We start from the raw sequence: 21,930 nt of genomic DNA on the forward strand, positions 1-21,930 counted from the left end.
ACAGACGTGCCAGTTTACGTCAGCTCAATAGAATGGTGTCGTTTACACCATAAAGGGAGAGCAAAGGACATGACCCTGCCTTTAGCCTTGTCTCTGTAGGTATTTTTGTACCTTTTCTCTTTTTTTTTTTTTTCACTGCTAGTGCACATTCATGGGAAATACATATGACCCTAATTTCAGTACAGTAGTAAACAAGCTGATATCTCTTTAAAAACTACAAATTAACAAACAGCTATGCCCATATGATGTTTGCAGGAAAGAATATACTGACACAGGCAAAGACTTGAAAGAGAAATTGGTTGGAAAGTGAAGAGAAATTGGATTTCACTGAGGAACTCCCAGAAAGCAATAAAAAAGAAGGAAAGGGGGAACAGGAGGCAGAAATTATGAGGTTAAAAAACAATAATTCTTAAACACCAGAGCTGTTATTGATACTGATGGAGAAACGCACTTCTCACAGGACTATTTTTTTATCCGACTAGTGTCCGTTAAATGGGAGGAAAGAGAAAGCTGGGGCTGGAGAACACCAGGGAGCTGGGATGCGTGAAGGAAAGAGTTAAGGCTGGAGTCACCCTCTCTGAAGTGCTCTGTGATGCTGTGCAGTGTTTCAGCCCCCTGAGCCTTCCTCCTCCTCCCTCCCTGTGTCAGACTGGGGAGGAGGCGGGTTCTGCTGAGCTGTTAAATCCTGAGTGAAGTTTCCCCCATTTCCAGTGGCCACCGTTGTCTGAGGCGGGTTCGGAGCAGGGCTGGGGTTGCCCTGACATTTCTGGGACCACCGCCAGCCAAGAAGAAAAAAAGACGAGTGTTTTACAATTTGCTTTTGTCAAAGTGTGGAGAAAGGGGAAAGAGAAGCGTCCTTTCTTTTTTTTCAGCATCACATTCCTGTGTTTTTCTTCAGCCTGGAAAATATATTAGTGCTGGTGCTTTCCTCTCTGGAAACAAAGGAGCTAAACGGGACTGAGGAAGCAAGGAGTGGGAAGGGAAGTATAAAACAGAGAGACTTGGAGCAGCCAGGAGTTCCCTTTCCTTAAATGAAATCCCTGCCTGTGTGGATAACCGGCACAGCAAAAATCCAGACCTGCAGGTAAATGGAGAAGCAGAGATCACAAAGGAAATTTCCACTAACCTCATCCTGCTTGTCAAGAAGGTGAAGAAGAGAGTTAAAAGATACACAAGGCAGGCTCTGGAACCTATTGGGCTGCAAAGATAAATCACTAAGCAGCAGCAAAGCTGTATGGTCTCCTTTTAAAGGAAAAAGACGTGAAACCTCATCTCTGGAAGTGTAAGTTTCAAGTCAACTTCTTGGCTTTCTGCTCTAGGTACGGGACCCTTTCTCTGTGTGTCTGCATGTGTGTATAGTGAGAGCATGAGCGAGACAGAGAGAGAGAAGGATGCAGATCACAGTGTCCTTTTGGATAGACAATATCATGTTACAGAAGGATGATCTCATTTTTTCATAAAATTGTGTTTTTCCAAAAATAACTGTAAAATGTACAAAGCCACTAGGGCAGGACTGAGGTGCAATCAACGCTTATAAATCACAAAAACCAGCCAGCCTATGCTTTGCTTTTTTTATCACTTGTGCAAGGTATCATCATACTGTTACCACCTAACTTTTTCTTTTTCTCCTCCCCCTCCTTATACAGATTGCACAATGAACTGGAGGCCAGCTCTCAGCTTAGCCCTGCTGTGGGCAGCATGGCTAGTGTGTGGCTCTGAGAAGACAGAGAGGCTGGCAGAGAGAGGGAGCCATGGAGTAAGGAAAGTGCCTCTGGCTTACAGGGCTTCAAGCAGTGTCCTAAGAAGGTCTGGAGCATCCCTGAGGAATTCAAGTCCAAATCCTCAACACCCTGTCTCCAAAAGGGATTCTTCCACACCTCCAAAACCACCTGCCAATCTCCTCCAAGGGGAAGCACGTTCCCAGGCCAGGGGCATGGGGACCAGAATGAGATGGGTACAGAGACTCACAGCTGCAGCCAAATACTCCAAGTCTGAGATGATTAAGGACGAAGGGATATCCTCTGCCTCACAGTCACGAGTGGTACGTTTCCCTTCAGGGTCAAGTTCTCCCAATGTCCTGGCCAGCTTTGCAGGGAAAAATCGGGTGTGGGTAATTTCTGCCCCCCATGCCTCTGAGGGCTACTACCGGCTCATGATGAGCCTGCTGAAAAATGATGTTTACTGTGAACTGGCCGAGAGGCACATCCAGCAGATTGTGTTGTTCCATGAAGAAGGGGAAGAAGGGGGAAAAGTCAGAAGGATAACCAACGAAGGAAAAATCCTGGAACAGCCACTAGATCCTGCCCTCATCCCTAAGCTCATGAGCTTTCTGAAACTGGAGAAAGGGAAATTTGGCATGGTACTGTTGAAGAAAACTCTGCAGGTAGAGGAAAGGTATCCTTATCCAGTCAGGCTAGAGGCCATGTACGAAGTCATTGATCAGAACCCCATAAGAAAAATTGAGAAGATGAGGCAGAAGGGCTTCATCCAGACTTGCAAAGCAGCTGGGGTAGAGGGGCAAGTGGTTGAGGAAGGCAACAATGGGGGCAGCACCCAGCCTACCCCTGGTGGTGAACATGCCCAGGTGTCAGCAAGGAAGGAGGAGCCAAGGAAGAACAATAATCAGCCAGTAAGGACCAAAACAGTGAGGAAACCAATGACAACCACAGTGGCCACTCCTCTACCTACAGTAAGGACCACTACTCTCCCTCCCACCACCACAACTACTCGTGCCACCACCCGTGCAGTGACAACAGCAAGCCGGTCTACTACAACTACATCCCTCCCCACCACACAGAGGACCTGGACCACAAAGTCACATGCCACCACAGAGTACCACAGGCTGCCAGTAGCCCCTGATGCCACCACTCCACGAGTCACAGCCTCTGAGGACTTCTACTCTCCTGTGTGGAAAGCAAACCGCAGGGACCGTCAGCGCGGACAGTCGGAGAAACAACAGGCAGCCACACGGAAACCAAACAAAGCTGCCCGCTATGACAGTTTCACAGGAGTCCCAACGGCTCCCTCAGTGCACTATACAAAGGCAAATGTGGGTAGATTTAAAGATAACCGAACAGATAGAAAGGACTATAACCATAGGGACCTGAATGTCACACCAGGGCAACACAAACCAATTAAGACTAAACCACCAAAAAAGAAGGCCCAAGAAAAGATACTGAGTAATGAATATGAGGATAAATATGACCCGAGCAAGCCTGCTAGTTCCCATTTAGAGGAACAGTTTGCAGTGGGAAATATTCCCCCAAAGAAAGGAAAAGAATCAAAGAAGCATGAGCGAATGGATAAACCTGAGAAGAAGAAGAAGAAGGACAGACCTGACAAGCAGCAGAAGAGTGAAAAGCAGTCCAAGAAGGACAAAGCTGAGAAAAAGAGCAAGCAGGACAAAGACCGCAGCAAGAAGAATAAGAAGGGGAGCAGGACTGAAAATGAGGATTTTCCCAAGCCCAATAAGAAGCCTTTCCTACAGCCTCCCAGAAAATCAGCAACCAACCTCCTGGAATATTTTGAAGGCAAAAGGCGGCTCATTGTAAGTAACTTGTTCATCTGAATCTTATTACCTAAATGAAGTCATATCTCCCTCCTGGCAGGAATATGTGGAACTGTAAGTTTATGGTGGTTTTATATTACTCTTTTTGGTGCTTTTGTTCAAGAGGTAAAATTTCTAGACCCAAACAACCATATTCAACATGGAAGGTTTTGCAGACTCATATTGGAAATCCTATATGCAGCAACCAAAAATTAAACTAAAACCACTTCCCAGTCACCTCCATGAGCCACCATATAGCCATCAGATTATCTTATTTCCAGTGGATATGTGGGTGTCAGGATCTGTATCAGTATGATCAATAAAATGAGGTTCCAGTGTGGATTACACCCATTCACCACTTTAGGGAACTTGCCAATGTTACCACATTTCAATGCTCAGCATGTCCTGCCAGCTGGCACACCTGCTTCATATTGGTGCTGGTGTCCTAAAACTGGAAGCAAGCCAGGTGTTTTGGCAATACTAGTGCATGTCTGACTGAAGATATGCACAAAGGCTTGTGATCAGATGCCCTGAGGGATGGGGAACTTGGGATTAAGATCTAATGGGAATTTGGCATTCAGATCTCCTACACATCTTCAGAGGTCCTGTGCAGAATTTATTTTGGTTTGGTTTTGTTCTCCTGCTGTTTTTATTAAACAATAACACTATAATAAGTTTTCAGGTCTGAGAACTTCAGTGTGATCTGGAGTTACTTGTCCCTGGGTTTAATAGTGCTGTATGTTTTTCCAACTACTTATCATAAAACCCACTTCACCTGGGACAGGAAACAGTTCTAGTTGTAATAGAAATGTTTTTTCTGGCAGATGGGACATATTCTGAAGGGTACACTTTGAAAAACAGTTATTTAAAAATATTATTGTGGAAGCTGATTTTTTTTGCAATTATTCTACTGTAAGCTGGCCTGTTTCAGAGTTATTGTCTGATAGTCAGTGTCAAAACACACCTTTGACTTTCATGCTCCATATTCCAATACAAATAGCTAAAATGCCAAGCTAAGATGCCAAGTTAAGATTCCAACCACTGGAATTTAATTAATTATTCTGCTGATGATTCATGGACCTGAACAGAAGGCAACTTTCTTCTCCTCCCCTCCATTCTCCTCCTAGCTGTAGGGCTAGCATTGGAAGTGGAAAAAAGCCATATATTTGAAAAATTTGAACTTGACTAAATTTTGCAAATAATATCTCTTAGTTACTTGTTAAATGATATTTAGCCAAATGAAAAGCTTGAGAAATTATGCAAAAGTTGGGATCTTTGACATTTGGTCTCAATGTTGTGACTTTCAAGAATATGTGTAGCATCAGGACAAATAAAAACAAACTTGGAAAAAAAGAGCCAAAAGCAGAGCTCACAGATGTCAGGCTGCTAATTCATTACACCACCACAGTCCTGGCAACTTAAAGGGTTGTCTGAAATTTGAACCTTCTGATACTAGGCCACTTCTCAGCTGGATCTCCAAGAAAAGAGTTGCACAATCTCAGGTTGTCAGGCCAAAACTCACTGAAGACATATGACTATGCCACGCTGCACTTCACTTTTCCAGAACCTAAAATCATCCTCAGCCTTGGTGAATAGGTTTGATTTGGTTATTAGTAAAAGCAGTGGCTGAACTCTACTATCTCTTTGCCATGAATGGAACATGTGGAAAAAAGAGAACTTCTCAAGATTCTTTGAACCCACACATATGCCTATTTGCATCCCTTCCTATCAAACTGCTCTGTTCCATTAGGGTCAGTCCCTCCAGTTAGATGAACTCTATCATTCATGAGTCTTTAAACCCTCCCCTGGAGACTTAAGCCACACTGCTGCAGAAGTGTCTCTAAGCAATTTTTTCCCTCTTGCTTTTGCATCTTTCAGATGCCTTAATAGACTGGTTCCCAAGGACATTGCTTCAGTCCTTTTCCAAAGGTCTTTTGAGAGGGACATGGGTTTTTAAGTTCTAGATCATTAAGGATTTAAGATTTCAGCATGAATTTCAAACATCCAGATTTTTGAAAGCTATTCTGGGTTAAGTTCAAGTAATGACAAATATAGGTCCCAGGTGCAGAAACTAAAAAAAAAAAAGGTATCGATTTTGAGTCTTGTAGCCCCATCTCTCTATAACGGAGCTTTTATTGCAGTCTTACTAATGTTGAGAAATTTTGGCTTAGTGAGTTTGGGTTCTTTGTTTATTTCCCTGTGGTGATGAAATGCAGACCGACAGTTTATATAGCAGCCTCCCAGTACCTAAAGGGAGCATATAAAGAAAAGAGAGAGTGGAAGCTGTGCATACCCCAACCCTGGAAGTGTTCAAGGCTAGGCTGGATGGGGTTTTGAGCAACCTAGTTTAATGGAAGGTGCCCCTGCCCATGGCACAGGGGTTGGAATTTGGGGATCTTGAAGGTCCCTTCCAACCCAAACCATTCTGTGATTCTACAATGCAAACACAGATAGATACAGCGTATATAATGCCTGGGTTAAAACAGTCCTGGCACAAAGCTTTGATTTGCAGTTTGCTTTGCCTCTTAAATGATCCCTGCTTTGTTCTACAAGGTTTGATGAAGCAGATCAAATTCAGGCCTGCCTCTGCTTTCCAGCTTATGACCTCCAAAACTAGGAGGACAATACAAAACCCATGGTCTGGTTTTGATCTCAGTCCTCAAATCCTTTTCATGACCCTTTTTCGTTTCATTTAAGCATTTCTATGCCATTTAAAAGCAACGTGCTACATGCTATAGCCCAGAAATCAAATCCTCTTTGTGTCTGACTCTCATTCACCTTCATGTTCTAGTGTTGTAGTTGTGCCAGGGGCCTTTGCATAAATGAGAGACAGATCTTATAAGCCCAGAAATATATTTTACACTTCAGTAAATTGATGAATTGGATTTATAAAGAGTGTATCATAAAAATTAACCTCCAGGCCCTACAAACTTCAGAAAGCAGCTAGAAAATGATTCCACCTGTTACAGACTAAAGCATAAGTTTGCAATCGAAGGATTCTGGTGATTATTTGTGACCTTAAACCATAAAATTTGGATCCAGATTCCAGCTCCCTTTATGTTTGGGGGATCAGTGGCAGGTGGTTGATTGCAGTTCACTGCTGCTAGTCAGAAGGATTACACTGCTAGAGCTGCAGCATCCCTAGCCACCTTCTGCTGGAAACTGCTGCATAGGACCACCAAATGGTGTTACACACGCACACCTTCCCTGGAATATTTGCATCCCAGTCGCTGATAAAGGATCTAAGTCACGTGCTTTAAATTTTTTATAAGTTAAATCTTTGCAATTCTTAGAAGGCTTTGAAATAAGTACTACAAACCATACAGAGTTTTTATACTTTTGTTGTTGTAATTATTCCTCTTCTTCCTCTCCCCCCACAGCTGTGTCTTCTAGCAAATATAAGTCCCAAAAGACATCAAAATGGCTTAGAACAAACAAAAGCTAAATCAGCCATTTTCAGATGAGATCACAGTGGCCTTAGCAAGTCTTCAAGGTCTTCTTATATGGCCATCAGTTACATAAGTATTCATGTAGCCCTATTCACTCACCCCTTGACAGACAAAATAGCCACTGGGAGCCCTGCCTGGACCATGGGATAAGGCCAGAGCGGCTGCCATGTTCCCAGCGCTCCCACTGTGAGTGAGTAACAGGAATCCTAGATTCATGGCACCACTGAAGGCTGTGAGGGGGACCTGGTAGGACTGGTAGGGCAAGGGATAATAGGAAAGCATATGGTGTTCTGTAAAATCCAATGCTTTCTTCTACCAGAATTGTGGAGAGACAGTGGAGGAGCTTATGCAACCAGCTAGACATGCTTCCAAAAGTTTTCCTGTGGCTGATAATGATAGGTTCCTTCCTAACCTTTGGGTTAGGCCTGGGTCTGAAGGCAAAATAAATAACAGCTTTATGAGAAAGAGAGCCCAATTTGCAAACAGTGACTATTTCTCCTTCAGTAAAATACTCATCTGCTTCATTCCTTATACTAAACAAGCTTTTATCTCTGCCACCAACCAGCTGATCACAACCCCCAAGGCGGACAACACCATGTACGTACAGCAGCGAGACGAGTATCTGGAGAGCTTCTGCAAGATGGCAACGAGGAAGATCTCAGTCATTACAATTTTTGGCACCATGAACAACAGCAGCATGAAAATTGACCACTTCCAGCTAGGTTCTTTTTTTTTTTTTTTTAATGATTTCTTTACATCTCATGGGCACAATATAGACAGCAAAGGAAGAAATCTCCCCAGCTTGGGTCAAAATCTAAGCAGGATCTGTTGCTGTGGTCCAGTTGACTTTCAAACCCATTCCTCCTCCTTCCATGCTAACTACCTCCCTGTTATATTTACATAAGTGTCTCTGGTATTTTCCATGGTTAGGTTTCCAGTGCTGTAACTTGAGCACCTTCAGCTTTCTTTGTGGGAATTCTTAAAGCCAGTAAAACAGTGGAACAGTGAAAAGGTGGAAAAAAAATGAGATTAGGGCATGGGACAGAAAGAGGAAATTAGGCTGAGCTCTACCAATATCCTGAATACCAACCTCACTGTCCAACTTAAAGACTGCACTAATACAATGCCTTCCTGCCCTTGGTTTTTGCAAGACATCAGCCATGGGTGGCTAGATACTTAAAGAAAGTGACTGTTGTCATGAAGGAGAGAAGATTGGGGGTAGGAAACACTGAAGGGAATCGTTTGAGAGTATATTAAAAAATTGGCCCAAGTTAATCCCATTTTGAAGTTCAAGATCATTATCTCCCCACTGCCATATAATATTTTCTCATGCCTTTGTAATCCTCACAGGGTCCTGGAATTCTTTATTCTTCAGAGGCGTACACTAGTTAAACCCAGGACAGAGTAGGGGGATAGTTAGAACCTTTGCCATGAGTTCCTTTCTTTTGCAAGATCAGCCCCCACAGCAAGGAGAGGTCGAGGTGCATTTTCCTCTCTGTTTTGGTAAACAGGTATTATTTTTAGAAGATTTCAACCACATCCTCTAGGTATGGACAACCTTAAAAATTTGCATCAGCATACCTGATATTTAAAGATTTACCATTTGAAGCCCTATCACCTCTCTTTCCCTGTGAAACAAGATACCCATCACTGTGACTGCTTATTGCTGTCTGTTGTAAAGAGGTTCATCTCATTGGAGCCAGAGGTTTTGGAGGCACTATAATCAGACTGCGCAGGACCTGCAAAGTAGCTCATTCAGACATATTTAGTGCCACCTTCTTTACATACAGAGTTCCCATATAGACAGGTGACACTGGGGATCCATTTCTCTTAGGCAGCTTTGAAACAACTGCTCTCAGTGTTCAGGTCCTGGGGAAGCACTCACCAAAGCCAGTGAGAACCATTCCTATCATCATAATAATGTTTGGACAAAGATTTCAGGTCCCAGTCCAGCAAAGCACTTAAGCTTAGATGCCTCTTGAATCATGTGCAATATCTCATTGCTGTCTGCATCTAAAAGTTAACAGCACTGTGAATGCTTTGCTGGATGAAGCCGAAGAAATACAAATATTCTACAATTCTATTCTACAAATAGAATAAAAGCTGTTAGTTTTGCTTATAAGTCCACCACAGCTTTCCCCTCAAAGTTCATCTGGTTTTACCAAACTTTGGGGAGAGATGTGTGACAGAACAGAAAGCTCAGGGCCACACCAGCTCCAGGGTGTTGCAGGTTGGGCATATAACTGGCCAGAAGATCACAGATTTATGTCTGGCTTCCAGCTGTGCCTCTGCTGCTCTCAGAGGGACAGGACCTAACAGGGGACCTAGCCTTGTGTTCCTGAATGACAGTGAGTCACAAATCCTGCCAGACTGTCCATTTGTGCACCTCCGTGACAAATCGGGAGCAGTACAGGATTTTCCACATCAGGCCAAGGTTACTCAAGGACACTTTTTGTGTACCTAGACCCATCTGCCTGTCAGTGGACTGCTTAGGGTTATATTTAGCTTCTAGTCTGGCTAATAAACAGATGTTCACTCTGACATAGATCATACTCTTTCAGTTCCAAACTTAACCTACATCCAAACTTTCCCCAAACCACATGAGTGTATATAACAGCTGAATTCTCACAGAAGAAATTAAATTGTTCAAGAAATTCAGGAGACTTAGAAGGGTATAGGTTAAGCCTTACATGAAGTTCATCTTATAGTGCTGCTCAAAACACCAAATCCTAAGCTTTTTAGAAAGTTCAAATAATACAAACACCTTTCTGTTCTACCTCTCCTTCTCCCCTACCCTTCCTGTTTGCATGGCGTCTTCAAGACTCACTCTCTGTCACCACCAGAGGCAGCAAAAGTTTCTCCTAAGAAACGTTTTGTTCACAGTATGCATGCTATAGTGAGAAGCCTGAGCACCCAGCATGATGAGGTGTGCTGCATCTTGGATTGCAATACAAACAGACAACAACAGAAAAGTCCACAGAAAAGACTTTTCACTTGAAATTTCAAACACATTTAGAACTAGTGAATGAAAGAGCTCATTGACACTGGCCAAGATCAGCTCATAGTGAAACCAAAGAGTATTTCCCAGTTTCCCACTGGAATGACACAAAAGCTGAGTGTCACTTCTAAACAGTAACTCATCTTCCCAGCCTGTCTAGCTGCCAAAGATATATGGAGAAACATTTCCACACTCTTTCAATGACCTTTCTAGAAAAAGCAAAGGGAGTGAGAATTTTGCAGGTACCAGCAGACAGTCTCAACTCCTGTGGTTTGTCATGCTGAACCCAGATGTCCTTCATGAGGTTGAGGTCAGGGACAAGTAGTGAATTGGAAAGAGGCAATTAGATTAAATTATTTTTTTTTCTCCATAGAAATCACTTCCAAGTTTGGAAGGCAGGCCAGCCTTTATGGCATTATTTTTTCCCTTGAAACGTTTTTCTGTATCACACTCTGCAATTTAATTTTCTTCTTTTTATCATAAGTTTTGAAAGAAGATCTCCCAACAACGAAACCCTAAAGTGCTAACTTCATACTGTTATCTAGAGTATAAAGCAGAAGAGTGCCATGGGTTGGTTGGTCTAAGGTACTGCTGTACATCAAATTTCACAATAACAATTTTTGCACTATTCTACCTCCATCTAGGCCAATGAGATAATTTTTGCTTTTAAATACGATTCTTTGGTCTGTGTTTTAATGGTCATGCTTGCCATTAGTAACATGTAAACCTCACTTATGAAGCACTGATACATGATTTACATATGTTTTATGAAGTGAATAACCAACTAGCATATGCAGCAACCCACCCAATGGGAAACTGATAACATTGCCTGTTAATTCTTTACAAAACTTTCAACAGAGGTACATATATTCATAAAAAAACATATTATTACTTGATTAGTATAACCAAATTTTAACATTTGCTGGTTTGGCTTTTATTCTGTAAGAAGAGGGTTCAAAGTGTGAAACCTAAAGGTCAGATTCTGATTCAGATATTTTCCCAAAATTTTAATTCAGAAGTTTCATTCAGTCTATACACAGATTGGACCTACTGCAAATTTTGAAACAGCCTTAAAGGCTATGGATGTTTAAAAAATTAGTTAGAATGCTTTGTTGTATAATGCATCAATTATTTTCTGTTGCTGTGTGATCAACTTGGATAATCAATCTCATCTCTATTTTCTGGTGAATAATCATGGAGCGGGGGACTGGCAAGTTGTACCTCTGGATTTTACCTCTTGATCACCTCTCATGTCTCTGACTTCAGGCAGGTCACTTAAGCCATGGCTGGGATTTCTGAGATTATGAATATTAATACTCACAGTGGTGTCACAGGGTATAGACAAGTAATGTTTGCAGGGAGCTCTTGGGTGCCCAGGTGACATTTCCCTTTGTGTGTGATTTAGTTTGTCTCTAGTTTTTCCAGGCCCTGCAAAAGCATATGGAGGCTTGTTCCAGCACTGTTGCAGTTATATAGGACTGTGCTGATGTTGGAGCTGAGGCTGAGCTGATGACAGGGAGGCTTTCAGGACATGACCCCAGTACACCCCAGTTCCACGGGAAGTAAGGAACCTCAGTACCTCCACAGGCTTGTCTTCAAATCTCTGTCTTCAGAGGTCTTTTTCTCTTCCAATGTTTAGGAATGTTTTCCTGGGGTGGAGCACTGACTAGGTACAAAACGTTCTCAGAATTAAGGTTTGGTCTGCCAGGGTGTTAGAATAGGAAAGACATCAGCACACAGATGGAGGAGGGAGTGCCAAAGCAGGGTCTATAGAGAGGTGTGCTCTTAGGACTGCAGCATTCAAAACACATTAAACAGTTTCTGATTTCACTAAACTTTGCATGTAATTTTTTTTATGACTGGCAAGGTTAACTCTAGTGTCCTGGCCAACCTCAAGCTGTTCTAGCTATATTTTACTGACCTAAATTATCCATGCTGTTTCATTTGCACATGGTGCACATTGTCAAAATTTTTACTGTCTTTTCCAGAAATGGCTGCATTTCAGGAGCTGGTGAAATGATTAGTACATGCATATACATGAATAATACCAAAAAAATCTAAAAGACCTTTCCAGGAAAAAGGAAGATTTTTCAAAAAGTGAAGAAATGTTAAATACTGAAGTGCACATGCCCTAGGATAGACTGATTTTCAAAGAATATTGGGACTGAAAATTGGACAGTTAAAAGTCATAATACCATACTGATGGTTTTTAATATCTTGACTATGCATCAGGAAGAAGGCTTCTGGGAAATTAATTTTCCCCTTTCTTTCAAGTTTGAAATTAAAGGCAGAGTGCTGTGTGATTCCACAACTATTTTTATTTCTCCTTTGTCTCACATTAAGATAATGAAAAGCCCATGAAAGTGATAGAGGATGAAGACCTTGTGGACCAGCAGCTCATCAGCGAGTTGAGGAAAGAATATGGGATGACCTACAATGACTTTTTCATGGTGCTTACAGACACTGACATGAAGGTCAAGGTGAGGTTTCAACTCTTCAAAGAAAAGGCATTGAAATAATATGAAAAAAAATAATTTTCAGGAAATTACATTGCAGCCTTTTACGTGAGGTACATAAGAGACCGATGCTGGACTTGGTCATTGTTGGGAGACAAGAAAAAGAGCAGCAAGAAATTTTCAGGAATTTTGTAGCTATCTTCATTTTCTGCGCTTAGGGGATTTCAGGAATTGTGGATTTCTGCTGGAATGGTGAGGAACAGGACCCCCAACTGACAGGGGTTTTAATGTAGTACCCAGCATTCTAAAGCATGCAGTTTGGCCACTCAAAGGGATGCCAGCACAGTGCATATGGACAATCCTCTAGCTGAATGGCCTGACAGAAGAATATAATGATAATTTTTTTGCCTGCAATGTCCTGGCCTTATGACATTGGGCAAATACTGAAAATATGCCACTTCCAAAGGGCAGTCTGACTGCAAAAGCAATAATATTTTCCATGGTTTCTAACATGTTTTAGGCTTTGTTACCTGTGTGTAAATAGGACTACTTGAATCTCTATATTCCTATGGTGCTGTGATGCATGCAGAAAGGCTGCTAATATGAGCATCCTTATATTCATCTGTTTTTTTTTCTTAACAGCAATACTATGAAGTACCCATAGCAATGAAGTCTGTGTTTGATTTGATTGACACCTTCCAGTCACGAATTAAAGACATGGAAAGACAGAAAAAAGAGGGCATTGTCTGCAAAGAAGATAAGAAACAATCCCTTGAGAGCTTCTTATCCAGGTATTATCTTCTGTTCTTATCTGCTTCTAGTTCTACTGATTATTGTTTTACAGGAAAAATACCCATACGACTATTTCTGTGATTTTTAAATATAGATTACTCAGTATTTACAGTGTTAAGCAAATAGAGAGACACAGCCAGAACCGAATGCAGTCTTGCACAGAATACTGGAAGTCAAGAAGGATGTTTCCTGACTGACTGCACCTTCTTTGGACACTGACTTTCAGTACCTCAGTTCCTCCCATCATGACATGGAGATGATAACACTGATTTACATTAGAAGAGCAAATAAGGATTAATTCACAGATGTTAGCTCAGTGCTTTGAAAGTATGAAGCACAGTGTTTATGTGTTTCGATCATCAACCATCCCAATCTCATTAATCCCATTCTAATCCCTTCCATGTACTTCAAATCACCAATTAATTCTCTGTAACTTCCTTTTTATCCTGCTTGAGATAACAGTTGGTCTTGGCCAGTATTAGTCATGCATATTATTAAAGGTCTGGCAGATGTCTCTTGCAAAATGTTTGAGAGACCTTTTGCAGAAAGAGAGTTTTGTTTATGCAATCTCTATATGCCATATTATTGCTCTACTTGTGAGATCTAAATTCTAGGCAATAAATATGTCTGGACTGTGGGAATTCAGATCCACAGAAGAGCTGTGCAGCTACAGCCCTCTCTGTCACAGGATAATTCACATGAAATTAAGGTTACCCTATCACTCTAGGTAGGCTTTACCTGTTACAACTGCATCCTCCTCACATACTGTTGGAATCTGTGGGAATACACCATTAATGCCAGATGGCTTTAAAAATAACTGAGGCAGCACATTGGATTCTGATGAGGGAGGAAAGGAGCAACAAGTAAATGAATAGGTTGTTGGTTCATAAACATTTTAAAATTCTATGGCCACTTCAACAGAAAGGGAACCTTTAACAAGATCCACCCCACCCACCTCACCACCTCCTGTTTAGGTCTCAGTGATTCATCCCCAAGACCACCAAGAAGAACCACAGTTTGGAAACAGCTGATCAACACAAGAAAGAGGCTTGTATTCTGGAAAGGCATGGGCCCCAAATCCTTCTTTGCTTGGAAATCGCCCTAGCAATAAACACACATTAGAAAAACAGGTCCAAAAAATACAGAATGTTGCATCTATAAACAGAACTTGCACTGCACAGAATGCATTTGTTGTCTGTGAAAGAAGCATCAGGCTTTAAATATTGGGTAGACTTCTCTAGCAACATTAACTGGTCAGATTCCCAGCAAGATTCATTCCAGCTTTGTCCAAGGTTATGTTCCCAGTTGAACAAGAGCCCTGGCATCATCTCCCTGGTGTTGCTCATTGGAGAGGTCAGTTATAATAACGCAAATATTGTTCTTAAGAAGCCTGGCTGGCATGAAAGGAGACCATGAGAGCCAGAGCCGGCTTGAGTAATGCTTAAAATCCACATGTGTAAGGAGGAAGACCTTGAGTTTGGGAGGGAGGTCTCCTGTAACAGTGGGGACAACACTGGCTGTACTGCTCTCTGGGCTCACAAATCAGAACAGAATGCAAAACAGCTAGAAGAGGAAGAAAGGATGTACACAGGAAAGGTATGGCAGATTTGTCAGGAGTATTGGTCCATGGCTTCTGATGTCAGAAATAAGGCATCAGTCTGTATGTTAGTGTTAGTGAAGCAGCAGCTGTGACAGACCAACTGAATTAATTTCTCAGTAAAACATAGGCCCAGACAAGCACACCAAGTATACAGATTGCCTGGAGTGAGGGAATAAATAGCTTGAGTGGCTTTCAACACTTTTCAGCTCTTTGCATCTCTGAAGGAGATAATTAAAAAAATAGGAAGCAATTTAAGAGCATCTCAAAGAAACTCACGGTTTTGCCCCAGGCAAAATATAATCCAACATCTACGTTCTCAGTCACTGTTCATATGTAGCCAGGTGCTTTTCTATACAAAATATCACAAAGATTATTTCGTTACACATTTTCAGAATAATGACACAAAATTTCCCTCCTTTCCTTCACATCACATATGTGATTCTTAATACTTCTCATTCCTGTTCACATAACTGTACACACACACGTCTTTGCTGTTCCTCCTGGGAAAGATTAAAATTGGGGTGGTTTGCTTTTCAAGGATTTCATTTTTAATTGTAAAAATACATATAAGTATCAATCAACAAGACAAAGACATCAGTATACACTGCTCTTTTAACAACTCATTCTGTGACTGAGCAAGTTTCATCATATCTTCAGCTTCTCTCAAGTGAAGTAGAATTGACCCATTGCATTATCCCTTATTTTGAGATCTTCACATGGTGCTGCAGAAAAGCAGGCTATTATTATAACAGAGTAACATCTGCATCCATTTAAAAGATCATTTCCTGCTATAAAAATATCTCTGCAGCTTTGCAAATTCCTATAAATCTGTTTTCTTTAGGTTAGGTGGAGAAGTATCTATATTCAAAAAAGAAGTTGTTGAGGGAGTATTTAAATCCCCTAGAGTTAGAATTTTTAAAGGTTTCAAGTGTCCTTATGGTACTGCCTTTCCTTGACAGGAAAATGGAAGGACCTTTTTGTGCAAAATCTTTGTTAGATGGTGCAGCCCCTACTAAAGAAATATTTCAAGGTTTATCTTATTCCCCATGCATGCCTTACATAGCCATAGGCTCACACAACCACATACTTATAAGCAAGCTCAGATTTAAAGCCCTGTTAAAGGTATTTGGAGCAAATGTGGTACAGGAAAAAAAAGGAGGTCAGTGATTATTTACACAGAAGTATGAGTTATGTCTGAAATGAAGATACACCCTAATTCTCAGACAGCCCTTGAACTGCAAAATAACTGTGCAGTTCCAGCAGTGGTGACTGACGTAAAAGCTAAATGTCTAGTGAGGAATTCCACAGGAATCTTTCTCTCTTAAATACACACTTCTCTGCATTGCTGTAACTACTGAAGGGGGCTTTGAGCAAAGATTGTGAGCTTTGAAATGTTTGTTTGGTGAAGCAGTGGCACTGCAGGTGTTTCTATGAAAGTTTTGGAATTGCAAAATTCAAACCAAGCTTTACCTTCTCCCAGTGACAGACAGAACTGGGAATATTTCCCATCCAGCTGTTACTGACAAGTTGTGAGAGGTATGACATGTCTCAGCCTACAGCAAATGAAAATGCTGAGACAATTTGAGTCACGTGTCATGACCACGCCCTGTCGCTCTCTTTTCAGGTTCCGATGGAGGAGGAGGCTGGTAGTGATCTCTGCTCCCAGTGATGAAGACTGGGCTTATTCCCAGCAGCTTGCTGCTCTCAGTGGACAAGCCTGCAATTTTGGTGAGTCAAAAGAAATTATATTCTTGCTCCCCCAAACCACATCCTTCCTGATGATGTGATGCATTCCATCGCTGAAGTCTGAACATAGACAGTCTGAGGAGCCTGATAACTGAAAAGTTTCCTCCAAATTCAAACAGAAAAGGTTTGTTAAGCAGGTAGTACAGCACACTGACAGCTAAACAAAGTGTTCCATGGAATCATTTGTGTGAGGCAGAAAATGCTAGTGCTCCAAAGCTTCTCTCCAGGCTTGTACTTCAGGAGAACAATAGTATTTTCTTTTTTGTACTGTACAAATGAACAACATAAATAAAATACTTTGGGAAGGGCAGATCCTATAACATCCAGCTCAGAACTGGGCCAGGTATCAGAGAGATGCATGGAAATACGGGGGTTTTTTTCTTTTCCTTGCTGCTTCATTGCCCAAACGGGTAAAAATATTAATGGAAGCCACTTTAATCCAATAAAGGCCCTCCCAGACCCATAACTAGGTACTTAATGATCCAACTACATAGTCAGTGGAGAGACATGGGCTCCTCCAGCAGGCAACTAAGAGCAAGACCCAGAAACACTCTTCTGTCTTTTCATAATGAAGCGCAGAGAGACTTACTCGTTAAGTTCCTAGAAATGCCAGTACCATACAGGGTGTAGACTTGACTCCCACAATAGAATGAAACAGGTTCCATTCAACAGCTGCTATATCACTACATTCCAATTACACCTGAAGGGAGATCTGCATAGTATCATTGTTCATTCATAGTCACCTGACTTTCATTCAGAGCATCAGCGTCATCTCATTTCGTAACTACCTAAGTAAACTGCAACATGGACCACTGTAAAATGCTTTCTGAAGAATGGAATGTAACCAAAACAGTTATTATCCCCACCCTTTTAGGGACAGCTTGAAGGAGATCCAGTGAGTTTCTAAAGCCTTTGTCAACATGTGTTTTAACTAAGTGGTATGTTTCCAAGCATCTTACTTCCAAGTTGTAAAACAGTTACATCAAAGATTTTTTAGATTGTACAGATGCATTTTACATGAGCAGTTTCTGTCATCCCTAAGGTCTTTCTTCAAAGCAGAGGCAACAGTCCAAGCCTCTGTGCAGCACAAATGAAAGAAGTGAGTACCTGTCATAAGCTATTTCCCTCACTCAGAGTTTAACTGGGATAGATTATATTGCCTCTAAATAATTTGTTGCAGTGTGTATGACAAGTAAAAGCTTTACTAGTGAACAAAACAGTGCAGAAACATTACGGATTTGGAGAATGGCCTCTGCAATTTACTGGCATGTCTGATGCTTGTATCCCTATGCTACAGAACCACAGCACCACACTGCTGTCCTTGGGACACCAGCAACTGCTTTTATGCAACTGACTCATGATTCATGCAACACACCAGTTCATCCCTGTGTTTGGGACAGATGATGTGACTGGCAGGGACTCCACAGAAATCAGTAACTCTTCCTTCTAGAGGGCTGGCTGAGACTGGGCCCTAATTTAGCAAGCACAGACCTGGTTGATGAAACTGAAATCTGCTCAAGAATGAACAGAAAGATCTGGTCTGACTCACAACCTTCTGTATTTCCTCCACAGGTCTGCGCCACATAACTATTCTCAAACTGCTAGGACTTGGAGAAGATATTGGAGGCGTCTTAGAGTTGTATCCAATTAATGGTAAGCAACAGTTCCCAGTTTCTTCAGTACTACCCATGAAGGGCATTACACAGTGCTGAGTGCTTCTTTGCTGTAATTTCTTTGGAAGGATTGACAGTTTTTCTCTTTTGTTTTGTTTCTTTTAAGACATAAGATGACACAAAACCAAACAAAAAGCTTTCTTACTGTTTCTGTGCTAAACCTTATATAGGTTCTTCAGGACGTAAAAGCACAAATATCTAGAAGCTAACTCACACTTTTATCTCTCACCTAAATTTACATTCCCCAGTACACTCCTCTGCCAGCCTTGCTGTCAAAGGGATGTCTGTGTCTTTTACATGCTCAAGAGTCTGCAGGGCTAATAGAACACACACTCAGCAGATTCTCCTATATGGGTCCCTCATTCATATTCATAGAATGGCTTGGAGTGAATAGAACCTCTTAAAGATCATCAAGTTCCAACCCCCTGCCCTAGGCAGGGACATCTTTCACTTGACTGGGTTGCTCAAAGCCCCATCTAACCTGGCCTTGAACTCTTCCAGAGATGGGGCATCCATCTGGGCAATCTGCTCCTGTGTCACACCTCCCTTATCCTAAAAAATCTCTTCCTTAAATCAAATCTAAATCTACCCTCTTTCAGTTTAAAACTATTACCCCTTGTCTTGTCTCTATGAGCCCTGGTAAAAAGTCTTTCTTTCTCTGTCTTTCCTATAAGTACCCCTTAAGTATTCCACTTGCATCTCAGCAGGCTACTTCAAGTAGATATTTTCAGGAGAGGTCACTGTCAGGGTATTTTTCAAATGCTACAGGTTCCTCTACTACCTAATCCAAACAACTGTCTCCATCAGTAGAAGAACAGAGACAGAAAGGAGCTCATTTATCCCATCTCTGTTCCAACTGCTTGCTCTGTGCATGAAAGCATCCTAGTCCTTCTATAGTACAGGAACATTAAGTCCATGTATAAGAATGAATAAGAACAGAAGAAGCAAATGTCGCACTTCTTCCATCAACCTTCTTGCAGCCTCTGCTTATTTTTCACCGAAGGCTTCATGATCTTGGTTATAGTTCAAGAGTCCTCTTTTCTGTGTACTTGACTAATGTCCCTTTGATCCATGTTAACTCCTAGCATGTGTTCTCCTGTGAGAACCTCTACAGAGGTACCTTTTATCTGTCCTGAATATGACCCCCGTAGCTTTGTTCGATGCCCCTTATTTCTTGTGTGGGGAAAAAGGTAAACATTTAATTCCTATCCATCCCTGTAGTGACATTCACAATTCTGCAGACCTCTCCCAACCCATCTACATGACAGATTGCAGTCCCCACTTACATGGACATAAAATCATACAGAGTTGATTCCCAATCTGCGATCAACCTTGCTGCCTTTCTGACTTTTTTTTCCCAGTTCTACTGTAGTCTTCTGAGGTGAGAGAACCAGAATTTCATGCAGTGCTTAAGATGCACACAAACAATGGGTTTCCATAGTAGCATAATAATACTGTTTTGTTATTATTTTCCTCATGGTTTATAACATCTGGTTTTGCTTTTGGTCATTAGTGAGCACTGAACTAGCCTTTCATGAAACTCCTTCATAGCCCTAAGATCTCACTGCCAAGTGGTGATGGTCAATCTTCATCATTTCTTATGGGGAGTCAGAAAAACTTTCACCATGTGTATCTCTTCAATCTGAATAGAATTTCTTCTCTAATTTTACTAATCAGTCACACAGTCTTACAAGGATCTTCTGCAACGCCTCACATCCTCAATATACTTCACATCCTCAGTATACTTCCTAACCTCCATCCTCATACCTCACGTGCATTATTTACAAATACACTGATCAGCACCAGTCCCAGCAAAATCACAGAACTTCACTGATGACCTCCCTCCACTCCAGGTGATCATTCACTCCCACCTTGTTTCTGCTTTTCAACTAAACTATCAAAGTACCTTTTGAAGCCTTCCGGAAATCCACTTAATCTGTAACAACCAGGCCACCCTTGACCACCTGCTTCCTGACCTCCTTCAGAGAATCTCAAATCTGTAAGGCAGGATGCCACTTTGTAAGCATTCAGCTGCCAAGCCAACTATGTATATATGTGCCCACTGATCTTAGTTGTGTTATAGTTTCTACTCATTTACCCAACACAGACTTCACACTTAAAAGCTTGGAGTTCACCAGATTTGCACTAGAACATGTACTTTGAAGTGGACATGACATCTACCACACCTCACATATCATGAGTGAGGTTCTATAATGCCATTAATGACCCAGCAAATTCATCCTTCAATTCTTCTATCACGCTTCAATTCTTGTGATTTCTTTCACCACAACTGTTGTTCACATATGCCTTCTGCAATACGTGAATTGGTGACACAAGCTGCATAGTAGTCAAAGAAGGGTGACAAAAAGATGTACCACACTACAGCAGCTTCAGCCTAGAGAAAAAGGACAAGTTTACTAAATCTAACAAAACTGTTAAAAATACATCCTTAGTTCACAGTAGAGCAACTTCATTTTGGATCCAGGAAATCCTGAACTTGTAAATTACAAGCACCTTACATTGCCAACTATTGGGCTGTATCCTGTCTCATGTTGCTAACTCGCTTACCTACAAACCATCATCACTGCTTAAACAAAACATCAATGCTGATTTTATGTGATCGCTTTCTAGGAAGCTCAACTGTAGACCGAGAAGACATCCCAGCTAACTTGGTGAAAGACATCCGAAATTATTTTCAAATTAGCCCAGAATACTTCTCCATGCTTCTAGTGGGGAAAGATGGAAACGTGAAGTCCTGGTATCCTTCTCCAATGTGGTCTATGGCGATTGTGTATGACCTGATTGATTCCATGCAGCTTCGGCGACAGGAGATGACAATTCAGCAGTCGCTCGGCATGCAGTGCCCAGATGATGAGTACGGTGGGTATGGCTACCATAGCTACCACCAGGGATACCAGGAAGGTTACCAAGATGACTACCGTCACCACGGGAGTTACCACCATGGATATCCATATTGAAAAGGGCAACTTAGCCTCTGACTGCCCCCTGTCTGCCTTCTAATAGCTATCCAAGCAATACACGGCCAGTTGCAGAAAGTCTTCCCAGGCCAACTAGATATCCACGCCTCGTTCTTCTACTGTTCAATCAAGGGACTTTGGTCATTTGCCTTCTCAAAAAAACGCAGAAGCCTTTACAGTGAAGCAATTCAAACCAGTAGTATTGAAGCTTTAAACAATAAAGACTCCTTTATATTTTTAAACCTTTATAAACAAAGGCCATCAGCAGGTGCTGTTTGTATTAAAACCAAACAAAAAAACCCCCACAGCCCCAGTGTATGGGCACTGCGGTAGGGCAGGACACAAACTGTCCAACAAATGTTGCAATGTGCTTTTTAGTATTTTTTCTAAGGAGAAAAAAAATAAGTATATTTATTGGAAAGTGAGATTTCATTATGCTTATGGAGAAACAAAAGATCACACTTCAGGTCTCCCCCCGAAAAGGAAAATTCAAGAAAGAAGTATGAGGTATGCTCTTTAAAAATAACAACAACAATAATAAAATCTTTTTGAAACACTTTGTTTAAAAAGACAGCACCCCTTCTACAGTGTATTAATATTGTAATTAGCTGACTTTATCAACGAAAATAAGATTTATGGCTATGGCAGAATTTGCTCCAATACAATATAAAGTTCTTAACTACAAAGCTTA

The 21,930-nt window shown here is 41.5% G+C and overlaps 1 protein-coding gene across 2 annotated transcripts; it reads left to right on the forward strand.

Annotated features, from left to right (window-relative positions):
• Positions 1-709: 709 nt before the first annotated feature.
• Positions 710-21,930, forward strand: CCDC80 (coiled-coil domain containing 80). 2 transcript variants are annotated; one of them, XM_027727575.2, is made up of 8 exons: positions 710-1,319; positions 1,647-3,547; positions 7,562-7,718; positions 12,338-12,474; positions 13,093-13,241; positions 16,467-16,570; positions 18,161-18,241; positions 20,893-21,930. In XM_027727575.2, exons 2-8 carry the CDS (start codon positions 1,655-1,657, stop codon positions 21,237-21,239), a joined length of 2,868 nt encoding a protein of 955 aa, XP_027583376.2. In that variant the 5' UTR covers positions 710-1,319; positions 1,647-1,654; the 3' UTR covers positions 21,240-21,930. The 2 variants fall into 2 exon arrangements, with proteins under 2 accessions (XP_027583376.2, XP_027583375.2); XM_027727574.2 differs by having other exon boundaries at positions 710-1,282.

This window comes from Pipra filicauda, unplaced genomic scaffold (genome assembly GCF_003945595.2).
Source record: "Pipra filicauda isolate LSUMZ 115617 unplaced genomic scaffold, ASM394559v2 scaffold64_size3178608_pilon, whole genome shotgun sequence".
Classification (NCBI taxonomy): domain Eukaryota; kingdom Metazoa; phylum Chordata; class Aves; order Passeriformes; family Pipridae; genus Pipra; species Pipra filicauda.

Excerpts from the sequence above, each read along its gene's own strand:
- CCDC80 (XM_027727575.2), top strand. The coding sequence starts at position 1,655 with ATGAACTGGAGGCCAGCTCTCAGCTTAGCCCTGCTGTGGGCAGCATGG. Across the intron at positions 12,475-13,092 it reads ACACTGACATGAAGGTCAAG|CAATACTATGAAGTACCCAT; the intron begins GTGAGGTTTCAA and ends TTTTCTTAACAG. Across the intron at positions 16,571-18,160 it reads TGGACAAGCCTGCAATTTTG|GTCTGCGCCACATAACTATT; the intron begins GTGAGTCAAAAG and ends TTTCCTCCACAG.